Source organism: Apostichopus japonicus, chromosome 15 (genome assembly GCF_037975245.1).
Source record: "Apostichopus japonicus isolate 1M-3 chromosome 15, ASM3797524v1, whole genome shotgun sequence".
Taxonomy (NCBI): Eukaryota; Metazoa; Echinodermata; class Holothuroidea; order Aspidochirotida; family Stichopodidae; genus Apostichopus; species Apostichopus japonicus.
Window position 1 is genome coordinate 8,920,409 of NC_092575.1, and position 22,808 is coordinate 8,943,216.

Genomic DNA, 22,808 nt, shown 5'->3' on the forward strand with positions numbered 1-22,808 from the left:
AACAGTGCCACTCCGTACAGATGTGGAGTGGGAGACAGGTAAGATAGGAGCCAAGTAAATCCCCAAAAACTTACTGGTTTAGGGTTTACCAGTGATGATACTTACCTGTTTTTCAATTCTCCCACCACCATGATTGGAACTTACGACTACGTAACTTGACCTGACAGCTGAGTGTCAAACGACATCAACATTCATGACTAGAGCTCTGCGGATAATGGGAAGATCCTTTTCCATCTTGTACCATGTTCCACAAGTTACACCCAGTCCGAAACCAACAATTTCTCCATTGACACGAGAACACACATCCGATTATACTTCACTTGAATCCTTTACAGTCAGAGGTGAGTCAGCACCCCTTGCAGGTTCTTCTCTCTGTGCTCATGTCCATTCCTGGTATTTCGGTAGTTCATTTGACTTTTTGCCCTCAGCTCCCAGAGTAGGTGCGTTCCCTGCCCTCACTACCCAATCCTCGGGACATGCGAGCCTGGGTTTTTTTCTTGCTGTAAGGTAGATCCCGAAGAAGGTGTGCCCAGAGAGCAAGGGCTTAGTGCTAAATCGTTCCAGTGTGTAGTTAGATAGATAAGAAAGTGCAGATGTGGAGTGGGAGACGGATTGTTTATCTTTGCTCGTATCTCAAGAACTAAAACCTACCTAGTAAACAATGGAAGTTCCTTAATATGAATTCACAGAATCTAAAGCGTTAACCTGTACAGTAAATCAATTATTCGCATTGTAGGAGTTAGCAAATATTGTATGAGAACCAGATCATAGCTTGTGGGGTACAGAACTTTAATTTGATATCAAAATACCTGAATGTATCTAAGTTGCAGCCTAAAGTAGATGGCATTGCTATTAGAAGACAAACAATAACTTTGACAGTAAGTTTTATACTTGAATATGAAAATTCACCTATTGATTCTGTATTCTGGTCATCTTGTTTGAGTGCCCGGATACCTTGTGGGATGCAGACAGTGAAAAAAATTTCAATTTGTCTCTCAAGAACGTATGCTTTCTATCTAGCAAACTATGGAAATTCTTTGATCAAATTCATTGATTTAACAGCATTAATATCGTATCATCAGAGCTAATAAATATTAATTTATTTAAAAAATAAACTAAATATTAAATTTCAATTTGTCTCTGAAGAACTTAAGCTTTCCAGCTAGCCAACAATGGAAATTCTTTGATATGAATTTATTAATTGACAGCCACAACCTGTACAGTAAATTTATCATTCACAGTGTAGGATTTGAAAAATACTATATGAGTACCAGTGTAGCTTTTGGGGTACCGAACTTGAATGTGATAATAATGTACCATAGTGCATCTAAGTTGCAGCGTAAAGAAGATGCCTTCATTGCTTTTACCAGCCAATCAATAACTTTGACAGTGGTTTTATGAATATGAAAATTCACATATTCATACTGTAATCTGGTCATCTTGTATGAGTGCCAGAAAACCTTTTGAGGTACAGACAGTGAAATCAAATTTCAATTTGTCTCTCAAGAAATAAAACATTCTACCTAGCAATCAATTGAAATTCCTCGATATGAATTCATGGAATTTACAGTGGTAATTTGTACAGTAAATTTATTATTCACAGTGTAGGGGCTAAAAAATATTATTTGAGTGCCATTGTAACTTGTGGAGTACAGAACTTAAATGTGATATCTTTTCACGTTAAAGTGCCCAAATTGGTTGCCAAAGGTAGCAAATTTTCAAATTACAGTAAAGAACTTCTATTCTAAATAAATAACAAAACCAATATCTGCAATTTATGAATCAGAATTGACCAGACCTTACACTATTCTGGAATTTATATTCAAGATTGTTGAAAGTGTGACAATCTATCAATTTTCCAAAATTTGTTCTTTTTTTAATGGTGGTGTGTCACTCCATTGCTGCTATGTTTGGGAATTCTGTTGTTATTTTCTTTCTTAACATAAAATTTGCTACTATAAGACAAGTTTTAAATGATATTGATGATGTTGTTAACAAAATATTAGAGTATATCTATCAAAAGTTACATTTGAAACAAAAGGGTCTTTGTTGTTGACAAGCTATCTACAAGGTATAGTGACAGTTTTGAACTTATTATAGTTCAAATCCTCAGTGTTTATTAAAAGTTACTTTAAGAGCGTTTCAGGAATCACTGAATGTTTCGGACATCAACTTTGAAAAATGTTCACAAAGCTGCATAACAATAATACATATTTCAGCAGGTAACAACAATATGAAGTAATAACTTTTGCTAAATTGAAACATGTTCAAGCAACAAAAGTCTACTTCAAAATAAACACAACAGTCAGACATTAGCAGATTAAAGCTAGATATTATGAATTTTTGTGGGAATGCACTTACTAAAACACAATAGACTGGGGAATGAACAAGGTGTACTGAAAAAATAATCGCACTGGATATTTCTGGGAAAACAAATGCCATGAGGCACATATTTCAAACTGAACATCTGGACAGAGCCATTAGGGTCAATGTCCAATGTTTGGTAGTATCCAGCCATGTACATGGAAAATTTACTTTGCAAGAAAAATTAAATGAATGAAATTATATTCGGGTAGTACCATCATTATCAATAACACTGAATGATTCCGTAGCAACAACAATATGATTACTGTTTACAGCTCCTTTATGTGAGATTCAATATCATTAATGATAAACTTGCTCCATCTGTATATAGACTGATCTAACTCCCTGGGTTATGATAGATATGGGACAAGCATTAACATAACATCTGTCCAGGAGATGTCTGTGTTGTTTGGCCATTAGAAATCTACATGGTTCACTTTATCAATGTCAGATACTGAAAATATGGAGACAGTATTTATTCAATCTGGTAGACATAAACTTTAAAATACTATCTGATAGACATAAACTTTTCAAAGTGAAAATCTGAAGGCCTGGTTTAACTGATAACCCCATTTAATGTTAATGTATTATCACTGTTTACTACATACTCAATTCATACTTATTTAGAATACACAGGTAGTGACCTTTCATTGATAACATCCGTTTAAAGTTAATCTCTGCTTCACCACATTCGTTACAATTCATAGGCGTAGGAGCCTCATTTGATTTGGGGGGGCTGTAACGACTTGCCCGAAAAATATAACCAAAATTTTTCGAGCGCGTTCCACATGTCAATGTGCATATCATATAGGCATTCATCGCTTATTACATCACATGCCAATAACATTAAACCTTTTGTGTTATTACCCTTCTATATTGGTAATAATTATTGGGGAAGTCGTTACAACAATAATGATAATAATATAAGTTTAACTATGGAAAAACAAATTGTAAATTCTTCTTCTTTCAGAAGGTGCCAGTGGCGTAGCTAGGGGAATTGGTCAGGGGGAGATAATGCTCTGTAGGGGTGCTTTCGACACTATCTAAGCGGAGCGCCACCACCGGTTGGCGCGGAGCGTACACAAATTTTGAGTAAAGATACTCCATAGATCGCCGGAAATGACCCTTCCCAGGCCTAGCTAATTTGCAGATAAACGAAGAATAAATAGGTGTCATCGCCATTTGTCAGAAAATTGCACCAAACAAAATGTGACAAATGTCAATAGGTATTTGAGAGCGCAATAAAAAAAGTCAATAATCGCGAATAAGTAGAAAGTGGTAAAAAGCTGAAAAGGGCGCCAGCAGTCCATTTGAGTCCGTCAGGGGGGGGGGGGGTTCATTGGCCCCTTCTGACTGTATGGCCGCTCCGCCACTGGTAAGTGCCCGAAAAATTCTCAGTATATTGCCCAAATTTTCACCAAAATGAAAAACACACTGCAAATTATTATTCTTTCAGTAGGTGTCCGAAAAAAATTCTCAGCATATATTGCCCGAATTTTCACCAACAAATTGAAAAACACATTGCAAATTATTATTCTTTCAGTAGATGCCTGAAAAATTCTCTGCATATTGCCGAATTTTCACCAAAAAAGAAAAAAAAAACACACTGCAAATTATTCTTCTTCCAGTAGGTGCCCAAAAAATTCTCAGCATATTGCCCGAATTTTCACAAAAATAATTGGTTGGGGGGGCTGCAGCCCCCCCCCCCCCCCCGCCTCCTACGCCTATGTTACCATTAGCATTGGCCAGCATTTACCAACACTTCCCCGAAACAAATAGCAAGGTCTTATAAAAAACAACATAAACTACATTATTTTTCAGAAAATGGTATTCTAAGTCCAATGGCTAATAAAAAAAGTACTGCTCTTTTACTTAATTATACATTCATTGTAATACATTCATTCTCATATAAAATATATATGTATTCATTTTCTTTTGTGATATATATTGAAGCATGATATGAAATAAAGAAAATTATTTCTACTGGCCTTTTATAATTTGGTTTCATGATATTTTTTTCATTGTTTGAGGGGCCTGTGGGAGTGGTGTAAGAGCTGTACGTTTCTTCAAACCTTCAGTGTAATAATCTCCCCAGCTGTTATTTGAACCTATAGATATTGGTGTAAAACGACTTTGCCATTTTATAATAAAATCAATACCAAACAAACCTTCAAGGTCTACTCTTCTGATTGCCTGACAAGACCTTTCTCTTGAAATACAAATTCTGTTGCTTTCCAACGCACATGCAACCATGTTTTTCCATGCATTAGATTCTGCACCAGTATCTCCAATGCTCTGGCATCAAGTTGCACATCTGCATTAAAAGAATGATTAAGAATGATCAATATCCTAAATTGTTTCAAATGACTATTTCACAGTTTATCTTGATCCTTAAAGGTCTGTGGCAAATAGGAATATGGACAGCATAAAGTAAGGCACAGCTGGGGAATCCAAAGCATTCTTGACCTTTTAATGGGGAAATTGCTTGTTGTGAATAAAATAATAATAGTGTATAGACACAACTTCAAGAGTTAACTTGAAGCTATATTAATAAGCAAATTCATGGAGGATCTGTTCTACCTGTTGTGGCTCCACAACCTTGTTTCTTTGTCACCACTGGCATAGGCATAGGAGCCTAATTTGATTGGGGGGGGGGGACTGTAACGACTTGCCCGAAAAATATAACCAAAATTTTTCGCGTGCTCTGCGCGCATTCAACATCTTAATGTGCTATCATATAGGCATTCATCGGTTATTACATCACATGCCGATAACCGATGAATGCCTATATGACATGCACGTTAAGATAGTGAACGCCCGCTCTGTGCACGTATAATTTTGCTTATATTTTCCGTGTTATTACCCTTCCATACTGGTTATAATTATTGGTGAAGTCGTAACAATAATAAAGATAATAATGATATCAGTTAAACCATTGAAAAACACATTGCAAATTTTTCTTCTTTCAGTAGGTGCCCGAAAAAATTCTCAGCATATTGCCCGAATCTTCACACAAAAAATTTGCTTGGGGGGGGGGCTGCAAGTTTTGCAAGTTTTGCTTTGAATTAATCCATGACCTAGTATCCCTATATTCATGCCAATTTTAAAACCCCTATAATGCACAAGGTACTAAATCTGTGAATAAATGAAACAAATAGCAGTTGTGGAATATAATTTATGCCAAAAGTTAACAATAGGTTTAAATTAAAGAATAGGCCTATTGGCAGCTTGGCCTAGCATAGACAAAAAGTCTGGGTAGCCAAGCTTTAGCACATTAACAGTAGCACCTCATCAGTCTTTTCCGAATTTAAGTCTTTCGTTCTCAACTGTAAGTCACGTCTCCTCTTTTTAGTATTTTTAGTAATGACACTCAGCATTTCGGCCATTTGCAAAACTCATCTTCACATATTCCTCCACTATGTCATCAATTTCAAAGAACATTTTGAACATTTAAATTTTGTTAACATTATTTAGTTATGCAGGTGAATTTCTTGCATTTTCTCATTGGGCCAAAGTATTTGTTATGTTTGCATACTTCGGCACACAAATTGTGTATAGCGCTATCTTTCTAATTTAGTAGCAGTAAGAGACTACTGGATGACGGTGTCACAATATGTTAGCATCTGAGCCATCAGCCTGATCAGTCACCCAAGCATGATACTCCTACCGGTTCTAAATAGACTTCAGCCACAAGCAGAAAGAATAATACCAGAGGAACAAGCAGGATTTAGGAATGGACGCAGCAAAGTAGTCCTTCATGAGGACTGGATTGTCCCTCCTGATCCTTTTTTCTACTTAACTAAGATATATACTTTAGTGTAGGATTTAGAAATAGTTGGGAGTCTGTGGGCAAACCTAAGACTGAAATTGTGGTGTGAACTTCTCAGGAATGTAGTACTAGGCTATGGTAGGTGAAATGGGTCTGTCGAGAAAAAAACCCTGCAACAACTGGATGCTCGTGTATGTTGTAGCTTATGTATTTTCCATTAACATATATACCATACGGTCATGTGTTTAATAAGACTACATGGATCGCACTGACACAGTATGCCTACTTGTCAGTTCTGTCAACTGAGTACAGGGCTATTGACATTCAGTTTTTTATTATGTTGACACCAAATGGCCATAATGATAATTATTAAATTGTTACCTACTCCTCATACTGCCATTACTGGCCTAACCTGAACAGTGCATGTATTTAAATGCAAGAAGTAGCCTAGTCCATGGGCTAGCAGGACCCACCAAGCACCCCCCCCCCCCTTAGACTCTCCGCGAGTGGTATCATTTTGTTCAGGAGACCCGTCCAAACAATATTTTGCATGTTACCATTGAAAATGTTGGGATCAACTCTGCATTTCCGCCATTTTCCAAAATGGCCGCCATTTGTAACTATTTTCACCCATATCTCGGCGTCTAAGGCTCATAGAGATATCATTCTGTTGTTTATACCCATGTTTTCTGGGTCAAGGAATCCAGTAAGAACAAAGACATAACCATTGGATCATTGCACTGCAGCGGCCATTTTGAAATTAAAAATGGCCGCCAATTCGGAACTATTTTAACCTATAACTCAGCTTCTAAGGCACATAGTGTTATAATTCTGGTGTCTATACGCATGTTTTCAGGGTCAAGGAATCTAATAAGAATAACATCATTAACACTGGGACATTGTGCTGAGGAAGCCATATTGAAATTCAACATGGCCGCCATTTGGAACTATTTTCACTTTCACAAACCCATGTTTTCGGAGATAAGGAATCCAATAAGATCAACAACATTATAAAATTAAAACAAGATAAAACATTGCCATGTTTTTATCGTCAAGTATTTCACTAGGCTCAGTGATATTAATGCTGGGCCCCTTTGTTGGTGACATGTTCAACCATCTTGAATTCCAAAATGGCTGCTTGGCATTCAGAACTAACATGTGATGCAAGTACTTCTCTAGATTTACAGTTATCCTGATGTAACTTCCCACCTGTACTACAATTCACTGTCATCGCTTTCTGATGGAGCAGGTAGTGAGTCTTGGTCATCAGAATCTTCATCATCTGATTCACAGCTTGGGTCAAGTACTTCCACTTCGTCCACTAGCGCTTGGGGAAGAATTGGTCCATCCACCCACAATGGCTCCAGGAAACCAGACTTCAGAGTCCATCCATGTCCATCTTTTGGCAATGGAATGTCTTGAATGGGAATGTCTGCCAGTGGCGGCGGAACCGGGGGGGGGGGGCTTGGGGGGGCTCAGCCCCCCCAATGAAAAAGTTGAGGGGGCAAATGCATGATAAGCCCCCCCAATATTTACCAAGGCTCCGAAACGTGCATCTGCCCATTTTTTAATGCATACTTGTCGATCTGTCCGATGCACACGTATACTACATATAGGTGTAATAATTAAATATGATAATTGATTGTCTGTATCATGCCTCATCGAATATTAGTGTTTTAAATAAGAGGGTAATAAGCTAAACGCTACACTCATGAACATTTGCGTTTACACTACGAGTACACGCAAGGCGTGGAACATGGCTTTATTTTTAAACGCAATCAATTATTAAACGAACAAAAACACAATATTAGCATTTCACCTGTACTGTATAGGGTACATGCATTCATGACATAATGACAGTGCTAGGTCATAGAAATTTGTTAGCAACTGCACATGGTTTTGGAATTGCCCATTTGTTGACATTAAGAAATCCTTTCTGTTTTTTCTTATGACATTTATTTAATTCAGGGCGTTGGAGCCGGTACGGGCAGGTCCGGCGAACGCGGGACCAATATTCACGACGCAAAAAAAAGTTAAAAAAAGTAGGACTAAAAAATGGAGAAAAAAAAAATCTCGGAGGTATATGTTTCAATAATTTTCAATAATGATGACGGCAAGTAGGCTAAATGTGACTACTCTGGCATGGCAGGGGTCTTGTTTTCAAGCTCGGGAAGTGCCATTTCCTGCAATCTGGGAGGCATATTTTCAAAATTTTCTCCATTACGCTAAGCGCCAACCATGGTGGCGCGTAGCGTAGTTTGACCTACCAAACGTCCCCCCGATAATTATGATAGTTGGCCACACTCTGAACCGCCGTACCAATCAAAAATAGCTTCCGACGCCCTTGTAATTATTGCATTTAATTGCAAGTAGTAATTTACTACACTCGAAAACGTCTCTGCTAGTACACGTCGAGTATACTCTCTTAAAACACCATCGAATATACAAATGACAATGTTTTTACAGATTTATACGTGCAATCTGAGAAATTGCAGGCTTGAGACCCATGTTTTTGGGCTAGGTATTCGCAGCATAAAACACTCGGTAAGTGCCGTTTCCGGCCATCTGGGGGGATTGAAAAACCCCAAATTTTCTTGTACGCTCCGCGCCAACCGATGGTGGCGCTCCACTTAGATAGTCTACACAAATTAGCCACCCCAATAATTTTCCCATTCCGCCGCGCCTGATGTCTGCACGTCTCCATATGAAATACTTGACGATAAAAACATGGCAGTTTTATTTTGTTTTAATTTTATAATGTTGTTGATCTTATTGGATTCCTTAACTCTGAAAACATGGGTTTGTGAAAGTGAAAATAGTTCCAAATGGCGGCCATGTTGAATTTCAATATGGCTTCCTCAGCACAATATCCCAGTGTTAATGTTGTTATTCTTATTGGATCCCTTGACCCTGAAAACATGGACCCATAGACACCAGAATTATAACACTATGTGCCTTAGAAGCTGAGTTATAGGTAAAAATAGTTCCGAATTGGCGGCCATTTTGAATTTCAAAATGGCCGCTGAGGCGCAATGATCCAATGGTTATGTCTCTGTTCTTACTGGATTCCTTGACCCAGAAAACATGGGTATAAACACCAGAATGATGACTCTATGAGCCTTAGACGCCGAGATATGGGTGAAAATAGTTCCAAATGGCGGCCATTTTGGAAAATGGCGGAAATGCAGAGTTGATCCCAACATTTTCAATGGTAACATGCAAAATATTGTTTGGACGGGTCTCCTGAACAAAATGATACCACTCGCGGAGAGTCTGGGGGGGTGCTTGGTGGGTCCTGCTAGCCCATGGACTAAAGCCTTTAAAGGAATTGTCTGATGGAAGATTTTGATACATTGTCCTTGTAGTTAAGTTCTAACCATGTAAAAATTGTCCCATTCGACAATCTGGTTTTCAAATTCACTAGTTTCTTACCAAAAGTACCGTTTGTTCGAACTCTTCAATATGGTGATTGACCTAGTGCTGGCAAATAGGCAAAACAGTCGACTTGAAGTTAGCACTCCCATTTCCGCAGCAATACACTCTCACGTGTACACACACAGGGGATTACCTATTATATATAACGTACATATCACGAACGTATATAGCCTACTGTACCATGCCCAGTTGGTATATGTATAGCGTTGCACATAATATACTCTCACACACAAACCACAGTTCATAAAGTGTTCTTCGAAATTGCTGAAATAAAATTCACGGATCAAATTTACAGTTAAAGGAAGCTTGAAAAGTATTCGGAACCCCGAAAGATGAAACTTGGCGGAATCGATGTCAGAGCAGAATGTAGTACCGAGAAGCTATAGGCTTCGCAGAACTGTCCGATTGTAAATGTTAGAGTAGCCTACATGCGAACATTCTTCACGTTGGACCTGGATAGCGCGATGTATAAACAACGAAGAGTCTGCTGTTAAAACTTATATTGTGTTACACAAAGACCACGAAACCACCAATCTACTACATATATGGCGGCTTAAATTGTTTTTGAAAACATTTAATTTATAGAAATTTCACCAAAAAATTAAGGAAGAATTAATCTGTATACAAATGCTGTTTTTGTTGTGATTACTGTAGGTTCTGTACAGAGCGTGGGTTATGTCACATTATGCATTAGTGTAGATGAAGTCACGTTCTGTACTGTTCAAATCATATTGGAAATGTCCATCCTTAAGGATTAAAAAATCATTTCTCTGTCAAACGCAACATTTGCGTTCTCATACTTTGACATGTTTGGAAAATTATTTCTAATTTTTTAAGGTAACTTCTTTGAGCCACCAGACAATCCTTTTAAGCTTTTCATTTAAGAATTGTTTAAGCCTGTCCCATTTCGAACATGTGATTGGCAGGTTTCCGATTTAAAGGGTGTGAAGAATCGCACACAAAGAAACGTCAGATGACGGTAATCTGACCTAGTTTCGAATGAGGTGTAACAGAAGTGTTAGACACCACCATCGATCCCAGAAAATACACACACAGCTTGCTACCGTCGGTATTGAGACACTAGCTAGTGTACAGTCAGTACATACAGCTATGGTCAATACCCACAGCACAGTGTGCATAGCAGCAATGGACATCTTAGCAGGGAGTTGTTATGGAACTCCCTGATCTCAGGTCCAGATACAGTAAACGATAACAAGGTATCACATCCCATTACTGTCTGCATATTGTAGCGACAAGAAGAAAACTTCACTTGCAAAGCAACGGAAAGTTAACTTTTTTCGGAGGGCAGCACACGGTTTGGGGCGAGTCTTCAATGCCTGTAAATAGCTTATCAAAAGGGAGCTGTTCTGTAAAGCAAGAAAATCACACATATGCATGCATACAACCACACCCATATAACCATTTCTGAATATCTTTTCAGCTTCCCAAAGGTACTGGAATGCAAGCTCTGTTGGGTGAGTTAAATAACCCTCTTTGTATTGTTTTAGGCAGTTGTTAAAACATCCTTTGGGTGAGCCTCACACTCTACCAGGTACCGCAAAGCAGAGGCAAAATGAAGTGCGTGTGATACCTTCATCTTCTCAAAGTGGGACGGTGTGTGTGTGGCCTCTGTCAATTTGGGAGATTGCTTCAAGTCTTTGTTTTTTTGAAAGCTGACAAGATCTTTCAGTGGTTTCACACTGACCTCTGTACTTGTGTATTTGCCAGCTCAGAAGGAACCCAGATGCTGACTTTGTTTTTTTGGACATGTGATACATCTGCAAAGAGGTGCAGGAAGCAGTTGGAGCTGCATGGACAGTTGCGTAGCTAGAGGTTTTGGCACCCAGGTGCAAGAGTAGAAAATTTCCCACCCCCCAAAATTTGGTTATATTTTTCAGGCAAGTCATTACAGCGCCCCCCCCCAATCAAATTTGCTCCTACGCCTATGATATTTCCACCTTTCAAAATCTACTGCCTTGGAACTGAATCCTGAAATACCAAACATTTCTGTGACATGTAGTAATTACAGAACACAGAACAGAATAAAAAAAGAGAAAACGGTTGAAATGGACAAAAAAGAAATCACAATCTATAAATTTGCCAATAAAAACAACTACATTCAGTTCAGATTCTTATTAGTTATGGAAATATTCATGCCTGATGAGATACATCAATTTCGTCATGTTTTACTAGAAAGTGCTTATTTTGTTTACTCTCATTCTCCCATTTCAGCGCCCCCCTAAACCCGTGGCATGTGCAATCCCTTGACACCCATAGCTACGCCACTGTGCATGGATGTGGAATCTTGTAGATAATCTGTCAGTCTTTTCCACAGATTATCCGAAAGCTTCTCCACTTTTGGACGTCTACAAAACAAAGACCTAATACCTGCAAAACTAAGACCCTACCAACTGCAAATCTAAGACCCTACTGCAAAACTAAAACCCTACTGCAAAACTACAACCCCACCAATTGCCAAACTAAGAACCTACTGCAAAACTAAAGTGCAGAGGGGGTAAAGTGTTTCCAGAGGTCTATCAGTAAGGGGTATCATAATAATCAGCAGTTATTTTTACGACGCTTAAGCGACCACAAATGTGGGAGAAACCCACGAGGGCTTATGGATTACAACTTACACATCGGGTGGCTTCCAATTCAACATTTTAACTCAAATTTGGAACCTTTTCAATTTAGAAAGTCATTTCAGATGGGAAAACCATAGATTGCTCTGGGATGAAAAACCCACCTTACTATGAACAGGTCGGGAATTGAACCCCGAACCTCCAAATTACTGAGCCTCATTGCTTCAAATGCCACCGCCTTTATCCACTCGGCCACAGCACCATGTATACTTACAATGTTATATTCTCATGCTGAGGGCGTTGTGGTTAAGTTGTTAAGGCAGTGGACTTGTGATCTAAGGATTACAGGTTCGGGCCCTGGCCAGATCATTACGTTGTGTCCTTGGGCAAGGCGCTTTATCTCCACTGCCTCTCTTCACCCAGGTGTATAAATGGGGACTTGGGAGGTAACTTGTAAATATAGTTGTTTGCGCCGGTTTGTGGCTGCACCCTATGGGAAGTTCCCCTGGGGACACGTGGTTGTGGTTCACGGTGGTGCCCCAGGACAGATTGATTGAATTGTGCACAATTTGGTGTGTAGGTGTGACAAGTTACCAATGACCAGGGTTAAGTTGAAAAGTCGTGTGAGAGGGCCTTGGCCCTGAACAAGACTGTAAACCTAAAATTATAAATTATTATGCTGTGTCTAGTTATACAGTGAAGTCACCATATGTTCATACTGTGCAATATTTAGGTAATTATTCCCCTGGGATAGCTAGAGTCAGGACACATGGAGTAAGTGTCTTGGCAGGTTATGGTTAAGTATGCACATGGGTGGGGGGAGGGGGGACATGGTGGCCCCCACTTAGATAGTTTGACTACAAGCTTCACCCCTCCCTTGGCAAATTTCTTGCTACGCGCATGTCTAACCGTGTCATAATTTATTACTAAATATCACCAAAAAACGACACAGACTTTCACCAAGAGTAGTTTTTACTTATTTTCAAATGAATTAAATAGACAGACCAAGGGCGCAGATCCTGGTGGGGACAGCGTGACGCGTCCCCACCAACTTTTTCAGTCAGTGTGGGTTCATGGTATACCGTGTCCCCACCAATTTGTCTGGACCAAACGCTGCATTGAAAATTTCCCTGTATTGAACTTTGGCGCAGTGCGATCCAGCATTGTGCAAATGACATGCAGCAGTTCTCGTTTTATTATATGTATCCACAGTTGTTAAATATTGGACAGAAATCGCATTTGCGGCAGTCTATTATTGTTTTCTGGGAGAGGAACCAGACCCATCATATACAAAAGTCTACTTGGATTATTTGTCTCCTGATTTTTTTTCTGCGGACGCCCATGTGTTCCCCCAACTTAAATTTCTAAGCCATAAGATCTCAAATTTAAGGTTTTGGAGCATTATTGGGTCTGGGAAGTGTTATTTCTGGAGATCTGAGAGGTAACTTTGCCAATACGCTACGTGCGAACCAATGGTTGCCTTCGCTTAGATAGTAACAGAGAACAGATACGCGTCCCCACCATTACCAAAGACTGATCTGCGCCCAAGAGACAGACCGCATCCGTAAAGAAATTGGGTGTATATACAAAATATCACGAAGCGCGCGAACAATGTTGGGGATGTAGTTGCTAAACGTGCCTGCACCCAAGCAAACGTCCCCCTCAATATTTGAAACAAAGCGCCGCCCCTGAGTATGCAGACTGGAGGTCAGTAAATTGTGTTTAATATAGGGAACCTGTTATTATTAAGTGTTTTTAATTACCACAATATAGTCTTATAAGGGCCTATGGATATTGCAAAACAAGGTTGTCACTCCAAAGACATCTGGCCTTCCTATAGAAGAATGCGAGAAGGATCACTGGTGGAGGATTGGAGGTTGGTTGCACAAAGATGAATGAGAGGGCAGTGATGTGAGACAACATACATAAGTGACACAAATGGAAATAATGAATCTCAATATTTACAAGGAAAGCAACATTTTGGAAAGAAGAAAACTAGGTAAATTATAACTCTGATTTTTGGGAACAAGGAATGGAAGGGGGAGGGATATGTGGAGCTGGGCTGGTGAGGAAAGTATGAATTTTCAGCATATAGTTCTCATTCATTATCCCAGTGCTACCAGGTTATATATTAACCTTCAGAAGAGGGAACAGCAGCATTTTTTAAGGTCAGCTCCAGTTTAAGCAGCTTCTAGAAATGCCTTTTCTTTCAGAACAAAACATGATATTGGGCAGAGCCACTAGAAGGTGCTGGGTGTTTTAAGGTTACTTTGAAATCTGTTGTAGGTGACTCATGGCCCATAAGATTTATGTAGGCCTTTTCATATATTAGAAAAGAATTAATTAAAAATAGGTCTTATTTGAGTTGTCTGCAGTGCCACAGGCAGTTCTTGTGTTATGGCAATTCAATATTTTATGCTCTCAGTTCTAACAAGAAGATTGTTGAAATAAATTTTCTTGAAAAACATAACACATATAAAGAAATCTGCAAGGTGAAATTTTATTAACGCTCACTTCCAGTTCAAATGATAACGATGACAAAGAACATGGCAATTTTCAATTAACACTAACCATCACTTCTGATATTTAGACCATATAAAGTGAATTTAATCAAATGTAAAGAAAAAAGATGTACAGTAGTTTGAACAAATATCGTTGGCTCCTCTATAGTTGAGCAAAGCATTAAAGGCCTATTAAAAGATTGGTTCAGGTGTTTGACATGTCTATTTTGTATGAAAGAGCACAAAAAGAACAGTGAAGAAACTACCATGATAGCATATGCTCTGTTAAGGAGATATGACACTTTGAAGATATCAAATTTCTTTGAAAATTACTGGTGTAGAAAGACTAACTGTAAGGGTGTGATGTCACATCCTCACTACCTTAACATGTGTGAATATATTTCTTTAAAAAATTATTTACATTTTTTAACACATTTGAAAATAATATAATCAAAGATTCTTCAGATGTTTAATCTCAACTACTTCCTTTGACAAATATGAGATCTCCTGACATATCTTTTGGTTGAAAGTCATGAAATCTCACAAAAGATTTAGAAAAAAACAAAGACTTTTCAGGAATGTGAGGATGTGACATCACAGCTAGTCAGATTTCAGCAGTTCCTGCACAATCTGATAAAACTTAACACTTGAATATCTCTTTAACCGAATAAGATATTTGAACAGTTTTTTCACCATTGTGTTTCTTTTATTGTCCTCTTTCATATAACATAAACATGTATGACAACTGATCCAATCCTTTAAAGTAATTAAAGCCAGCTAATTATGCTTCCTGCAAGATCTCTTGTTGAAAATGGAATGTTTCAAATATTCTTAAGATTGTTGGGAACTTTTATATCACTTTCACGAGAAATATGAAACATATTTCTATTTAGACTGCAGAGCAAAGGAGTCAAACAGAACAAACATAGCTGCAAGTTTATGGATAATTCCCAAAGGGAACCAGGGAAGTGAAATTCAGCAAAGTAAAATTTCCAAAAACAGGATGCCACTCCCCTCCCCTTGGAGAATTTGTTGTTAGCGTTTGGTACAACTTTAAATTGTTTATTGTTAATAGGAATAATCATTCTTTAGTGAATGTTTCTTCATTTGGGGGGGGGGGTGTGTAATGGCAACCCCCCTGAGTATGGTATCCAGGGGGAATGCCTAGGACAAGCTTTTGTTAAAAAAGAGGGGGGGGGGAGCTTATCAGGACCTTCTTCAATGTGTATTTTTAAAAGAGACTACTAGGAAACTAAGCATAACAGAACCATGTGCTCTTTTGCTATATGACGGTCTCGAATGACTCCCTTAGTGTGTAATTACACTTTTCGTAAACGTCAAATATCTTCTTCAAGTGATTATAACTTCAGATCACTATTATCTATTTATCCAGTTTATTCAGCAAAATGTATTCTCTTTTCTATCGTATAAAATATATTTTCATTATAATGTGGGATGTGGCCTTTTTGAGGTTAAATAATTCTCTTTATCAACTTTTCAATGGCGGATTGCAAAATATAGCCAAAATTACCCAAACAAAAATTGAACCGGTAATTTTGCGATCATTCAAAAACTCTGTATGCTACGATACTCAGTTTCAGCAGAATATTATAAACACAATAGAGTCCATTCTATTGATATAAAACTTGTTGTGATTGGTTGGGGGCAACCTTGTGCATAGTACAATTTTATTTACATAGACCAATCATCAAACGCACTATTGCATAGCTGTTTCCACGATCTTGTACAGTTGCAGCAGTTCCACAAAATTAGGATCAAATTCGCGGAAGAGAATAACATCATTCGAGATTAAAATGAAAGAAGGCTACCTCCGGTAGGTATTAATGAAATGTTTATGTTCCCTTTTCGGAACAATATTCGTCAATCCTAATTAAAAAAGGCGAAAAACTGACTTTTCCCTCTGCTAATGCTTTTTTGTTTAGTGTACGCATACGGGAGTTTCTACTACTAGCAGGGTTCGCTTTTGTTACTTATCATACAGGCACACTGTCATCATAGGCTAGCTGACGTTAGGCTATTTTGAGTGATGTCTGCCACTCTGTGTCTGAGGAATCCCTGTATCTTATTTAATAAGGCGGAGTGTATAGCCTACTGGTTAACGCCGGCGTCTCCCAGTCATGAGATCCCCGGTTCGATTCCCCGCCAACAGCAATGTGTGTCGTCTGGCAAGGGTGTTGTTCAATAACAACTTCCTGACATGGACGTTAAATGGATGGGTGCCGAGAGATTGGCTTCGGTCAGCTTGTGAGTCTACAAGCCTCCATGGCTTCTTTCGCGAGTTCCTGCTTGCGGGAAGATCACATATACATACATACAATACCGAAGTTAAACTATCTAAATGTTACATCAGATACAAGTTATCTAATTGATGATACGTTATATTACATTTAGTGCAACCTAAGAATAGGAAGGGTTAGGAAACAGGATTAAAAGCCCAACTGAGTGATACTGCGTTGCTGTAGTGTAGGCCCAGTCCATTGGGGCCCAGTAGTAGGCCTATGTTCGGGCTCCTAGCCAGCTTTTCATTTTTAGGGGACAGGTTAGAGAATTGGTCATGGTAAATCACACAAGGAACATGCGTACCAATAAAGCAGTGTTATACACAGTAATGTATGCTCATCAGACGAGTTAAATTTGAAATAAATAATAGGCCCTAGTGACTTTAATTTAATTTTTTCCGTGCAATTTCTGCAGGCAACTATTTTCGTCTTGCGTGTGGAAAAATAAGCAGAAATTATGATTTAGAACAAGAACAGTTTTTTTCAGTAGCTTTCGAATGTAATATGTTTCACAAATTATATATTCAATTATAAGCTTGTGGCAGTGAAAACAACATTTGTTTAATTGTTTCATTTCCCTTTATTTCTACAAACTTAAATGTTCTTTTAGGCTTTACCTTTATATGTATAAAATATTTATCAAAGGGCTTGTGTTGTGTCCAAAAGTTTTCAAAATAGAAGCATACTTTTTGATCATCAGCTAAAAATGTCAAATTCATATTACTAAAATTACAGTTAGCCCAGATAAATTTTAAGAAAGGAATGTTTAATATATACTAAAGATATTGTAATTAATGTTTCAATTGGTGTTCAGGACATCCTTAGTTATTATTATTGTTGGTTTGGGGTACATATTTGATTGAAACAATTTTTGGTATGTAGGAAAAATATTTTTGAAACAAAGCTTTAAATTTATTGTGACCTTTGCATACAAATACAATTTTAATTTTGAAAATGTCCCAATAGAGTAGGCAGTTTATTTTTGGTAGGTAAGGTTGCACCAAACCCAAATTTTTTTTAAATATGGCCTCATTTAAATTCCACTTTTTGCAAATTTGTTACCTATTTTTCATTTATAGATGACTATGAATCCATGCAGAGATGTAAGAAAACTTGAGAGGGTAAACTATGCTGCAATTGCCAATGGTCGTACATTACCCATGAACCCGGTGCATAGCAAAGACGTTTGGTCAACAAAGAAACTTTACAAATTAGAAGAAATCGATCACAAAGTTGAAAACAGAGAGTCGCTTCTCAAAGTGCACAACATAGGCTGGAATTCACAATACGATGAGTGGCAGAGCTTATCTGATGTTGTAAATATCCCTCAGCATATGATTGATTCATCAGTGGAAGCGGAAAACAGATTGAAAACCGAAATTCAAATTGCAATAAAAGAATCACTCTATTGTAATAGAAAGTGTGATTCACCAGTGGAGCTGAGGGGTGCCGTTGCCCAAGAATACTTTCAAAGTGCTTACAGAATGTGGAGTGTGTATTTTGGGGGAGCCCAGTCAGTGGACGCTGCAGAGACATGTAAACTTGGACCAAGTTCTTGATAAGAACTGGTATTTCCAAATTGTCAACCGATTTGGCGGTTTTAGCTACATAAGAGAAGGGTCATTTCAGTACTGGCTAACAGAAAGAGCACCACTTCAAGAATTCACTGTTTGTGACAAAGGTCTTCGATGTATTTTCACAGAGGTTTTGTAGTTGTAGTTAAATTTGTAAAGGGACTCGGCAACAAATTTGACTTTATTTCTTTTATGCAAGAAGTAGAAGCCACATTTCCAGCTTGTAGCTCATGAGCCAACTTACTTTAAGAGAACCATGGAATCTGTTTTAAGCCAATTTACCATGGTCTGTGTTTTAAGTTGTGTTTTTTGCTTATTGTTTTTTATGTTTCCACCGCTATGCCGAACCAAAACTATGACAATACTGTTGAAATTCCAATCAACAATTACATGTTGTATCAATTGGGAATTTCACAAGGAAATGTTATTGAAGAAAACATTGTTTAGTCTCTTTTGTTAAAGACATGCAAAACACGTAAAATGGAAGTTAACAAAATGGACATTTCTTTAGTTGTTAGAACAGTAATTCAAAAGCTCAAGAACATGCTACTAAAGGCGGCTATAAAAAAGACCCCCCTGACTATATGGACGCTCCGCCACTGTCTGTAGAAAAGGTGAAAAATATACAACACAAAATAGAAATCTTGACGAATGAAAAAGAAGAATTGGAAAAGCAAATTAAAAGAATTCAGCATCTTGGAAAAAAGGAGGTAAAGAAGGAAAGGTTAAACGTAAATTGATTTACTCAAAATCGTATACATGAAAAATGAAGTAAAAACGAATGATATCTATAATAAAAAAGCATCCAAGAGTTATCACGAGGACATTTCACTGAAGTCTCTCTGTCAGTCAGAGATAGGAGTGGCAGTGCCCTTATGATAGACGAAAATGAACCATGACAGGAAAGCAGAACGCAAAACTTATACGCATCAGAGACACCCAAAACATCTCCAGAAGAGTTTACCACAAGCTAACTATGCAGTGCCCAACCCTTTCTAAAGAGTACCGATTAAAGATTCGGAAGAAACAATTCAGTGCAAAATTTAATATTCATGATGTAGATAAGTTTATCGGAGTTTGGCAATCATTTAAAGGAAACTTTATGCTCTAGATTTTCAGTGTTGCTCTCCAAAGCCTCTAGTAGGAGTATCATACTTCAAGATGATGCTGTCAAGGTAAAGATTACTGGAGATGGGACAACTATAGGCAAGTGTCCATGTAACTAATATTGCATTCAGTATTATAGGAGAAGATTGTCGGCAGGTAGTAATGGTAGTTATCTCCTTGCCATTGTTAGAGTCCCTGAAAAACAAGCCACCCTTGCCGATGAAATCAGTAATATCTGAAATTAAAGAGGTAGATAGTGTTTGTGTTCACAGAGAAAATCTTAAAGTAAATAATATCTAGGTGGTGACCTGAACTTCTTAAATCAAATAATGGTTATAGAAGGATTTAGTGCAAAACATTGCTGTTTGTGGTGCAGATGTCCAAGTGAACTTTGGGATTTTCAAAACGTTTTGTGTATGCATAATGTTGATTTGGGTGCTAGAACTGTAAGGAGTATAATTGAAAATTCCTCTAAAAAGGGCATCAGTAGACTTAAATTGCTTTTCCCCTTTTTCAAATACACCTGTTATTAATGTGGTACCAGGTTCTCTGCATCTCTCCTTGAGAATAGCCGACCAGTTAATCAATCACCTTTTAGTCAAACTGAAATCACTAGATAATTTAATAAAGTGCAGTTCTAACTGTTCGATATCAAATTTCTCATGCACAAGTTTGAAACATACATTCTTTAGGAATATATCATGGCAATTTTATGTTGAAAAGTCAGCTAAGCTAATTACTTCAAAAGATTTCACAGGACCAGAGCACTTGCAAATTTTACAAAATATAAAGTTGGCGGAGTTCATTCCAAATCACTTCAAACTGAAAAAACTTGAAATGCTTTGGAAAGTCTTTTACCATTAATGGATTGCATTTAAGGGAACTTATCATTTCATGATGCAGACAAGTTTGAACGAAAAGCATGTGCATGGGTAGAGTTATTCACAGAGTCTATTTTTGAGTAAGGACGTGACCCCTTACATGCTTACCTATGAATCATGTGGCCGATGCTTTATGATTACATGGAAATATTTCCAATTTTCCAACGGTCTGGGAAACTTGAATGATATGGTAATAGTTTGGTTTTTCCGTTCTTCATCACATATTAAAACATGCATTTTGCCAAGTAATGCAAAAGCAGAATAGAATTCATCTATTAGCATCTTCCTGTCAAAGGATGAAAGTTACAGTTGCTTGTTCGATGTGCAAACAACATGGTCATAACAAAAGAACCTGCCAGATGAGCAAGACGGGACCACAGTGACTGAAACATTTCTGCTCTGTACTATAGTTTAAAATTATGTTAAAATACAAATTGTAAGAGTGGAATGCCACCCATGTTTAAATTTCAAAAAGAGGGATCAAAACAATATTTATACAGTAACTTATTATAAGATTTACTGCACCTGTATCCATCAAACAAAACTGATCAGGTCTGTCTGAATTATATAACTGTTGAGCAAAATTTTTCAGGTACAATATATAAATTATGATGAAAATATATACTTTTATCTTTGTGTTCAATTTTCAATGTATTCACATACCAGGTCAACAATGTTTTCTTACATTTTACAAACTTGTTTCTGTCCAAATGTCACAATGTATGTAAATATTGTAAGTATATATAAGTATAAGTATAAATATTGAAAGTTGTATTCAAGTGACTTTACATATCAGGTTGATTCCGGCCAAATGGCACATAAATTACTGCATTTGTTATCTCTTAAGCTACTAAGCAATGTATGCACATTGTACACATTGTGTAAGTATGCAGGCTTGCCGTATTAATATTTTAAAGTTAAATTTGTATTCAGTAGATTTACATAACAGGTTAACAATGTTTTTGTTACATTTTACAAACTTGATTCTGTCCAAATGGCACATAAATGACTGCCTTTGTTATTAAAGAGGGGATCTTGTCTTGCTGATTGGCCAAGATATGCAACGTGGGAATATGTGCAGTCTTGATGTAATATTATTGTATATATTTAAAACAATTCAGGTCAACATCGTATCATGGTTTGAATCCACTGTTAATTTTATCCAATTTCTGTCTTTTACACCAAATCAATCTTTTTTATTTATAACTAAATTTGAGGTGCAAAATTCAACAATTAGATTTCATTTGTAACTTGGTTTTTGAACTATTTTTGAGACTAATGGAACACACACTGACATAGGGCTATGCAGTAACACAACGTAAGTAACAGTGAGTGCGACAACCCTTGTACGTTCACACATAGGCCTATTGGGCCTGCAAATTGATAATTAGTTAATATTGATCAACAAATGATACGTGTCAACTTAAAGACATCAAAACCTATTACTCTGAGATTGCCCCTTAAAGTTTAAACACGATATGTATTGATTATGTCGATGCTTGCTGTGTTGACATTAAAAACGTGTTTTTAAGTTTTATCAAAAAATTGTATTTAAATACCTTTCTATTTATCGGTTATGTTCTGACCTTATACAACTTTAATTCTGTCCAATTGGCACATAAAGAACTGCCTTTTGTTATTTAGTTTATATAAGTTGTTCATGTTTTAACGATTATGTGAATATGATTGCTTGACTTATTAATGTTTTAATGAAAAAGAAAGCGGAATGACAACCTCACATGTTTTAATTTACTTTTTTATTTTAGCCACCTTCCATTAAACTAAACTAAACAGTGGTATGGTAAGTTAAGTCAGTTAGTCATGAACTGCCTAAGTATTACTGTGGTACTATAAAAATATAAAATCATCACATGACCTGCTTAGAAGGATAATGAGTCCTAGTAATTACACCACCTTCCAATACTTGCACTGTACCCACCTTCCAATACTTAACCCTTCCCTTTCAGCCTTGGATTTGCCAACCGTGAAAAGGGAATGACTTTGATAGCTATATGGGGATACTGAGTAGGGTGAAGCATGCCCTATTTTGAGAGGTCCATTAAGAGTCGATGTGTAAAAATAAAGTGTATTTTTGGCAAAACATTAACTTGGCAATGATTGATGGCTTGAGAAAGATACTATTTACTGTAAAAATAAACCCCCAATATGAAACTATCACGGATGACCACTCCCGCAGAGAGGATTTGTAGGGCCTGTGGCAAATGGTTTAATATTGGACCCCATGAACCTTTCCTCAAAATTGTTAGTCCGAATTTTTAATTCGGGCAACTTGCT

At 37.5% G+C, this 22,808-nt stretch overlaps 1 protein-coding gene across 1 annotated transcript in view; it reads left to right on the forward strand.

Annotated features, from left to right (window-relative positions):
• The window catches only part of LOC139980539 (uncharacterized), an 89,576-nt gene that overhangs the window by 21,655 nt on the left and 45,113 nt on the right, over window positions 1-22,808 (forward strand). The window contains exons 2-3 of the mRNA XM_071992249.1: window positions 11,010-11,043; window positions 18,031-22,710. Coding sequence (XP_071848350.1) covers window positions 11,010-11,043; window positions 18,031-18,510 — 514 coding nt within the window. The 3' untranslated portion in view covers window positions 18,511-22,710. Of the gene's footprint in view, window positions 1-11,009; window positions 11,044-18,030 lie in introns of the transcript that reaches the window.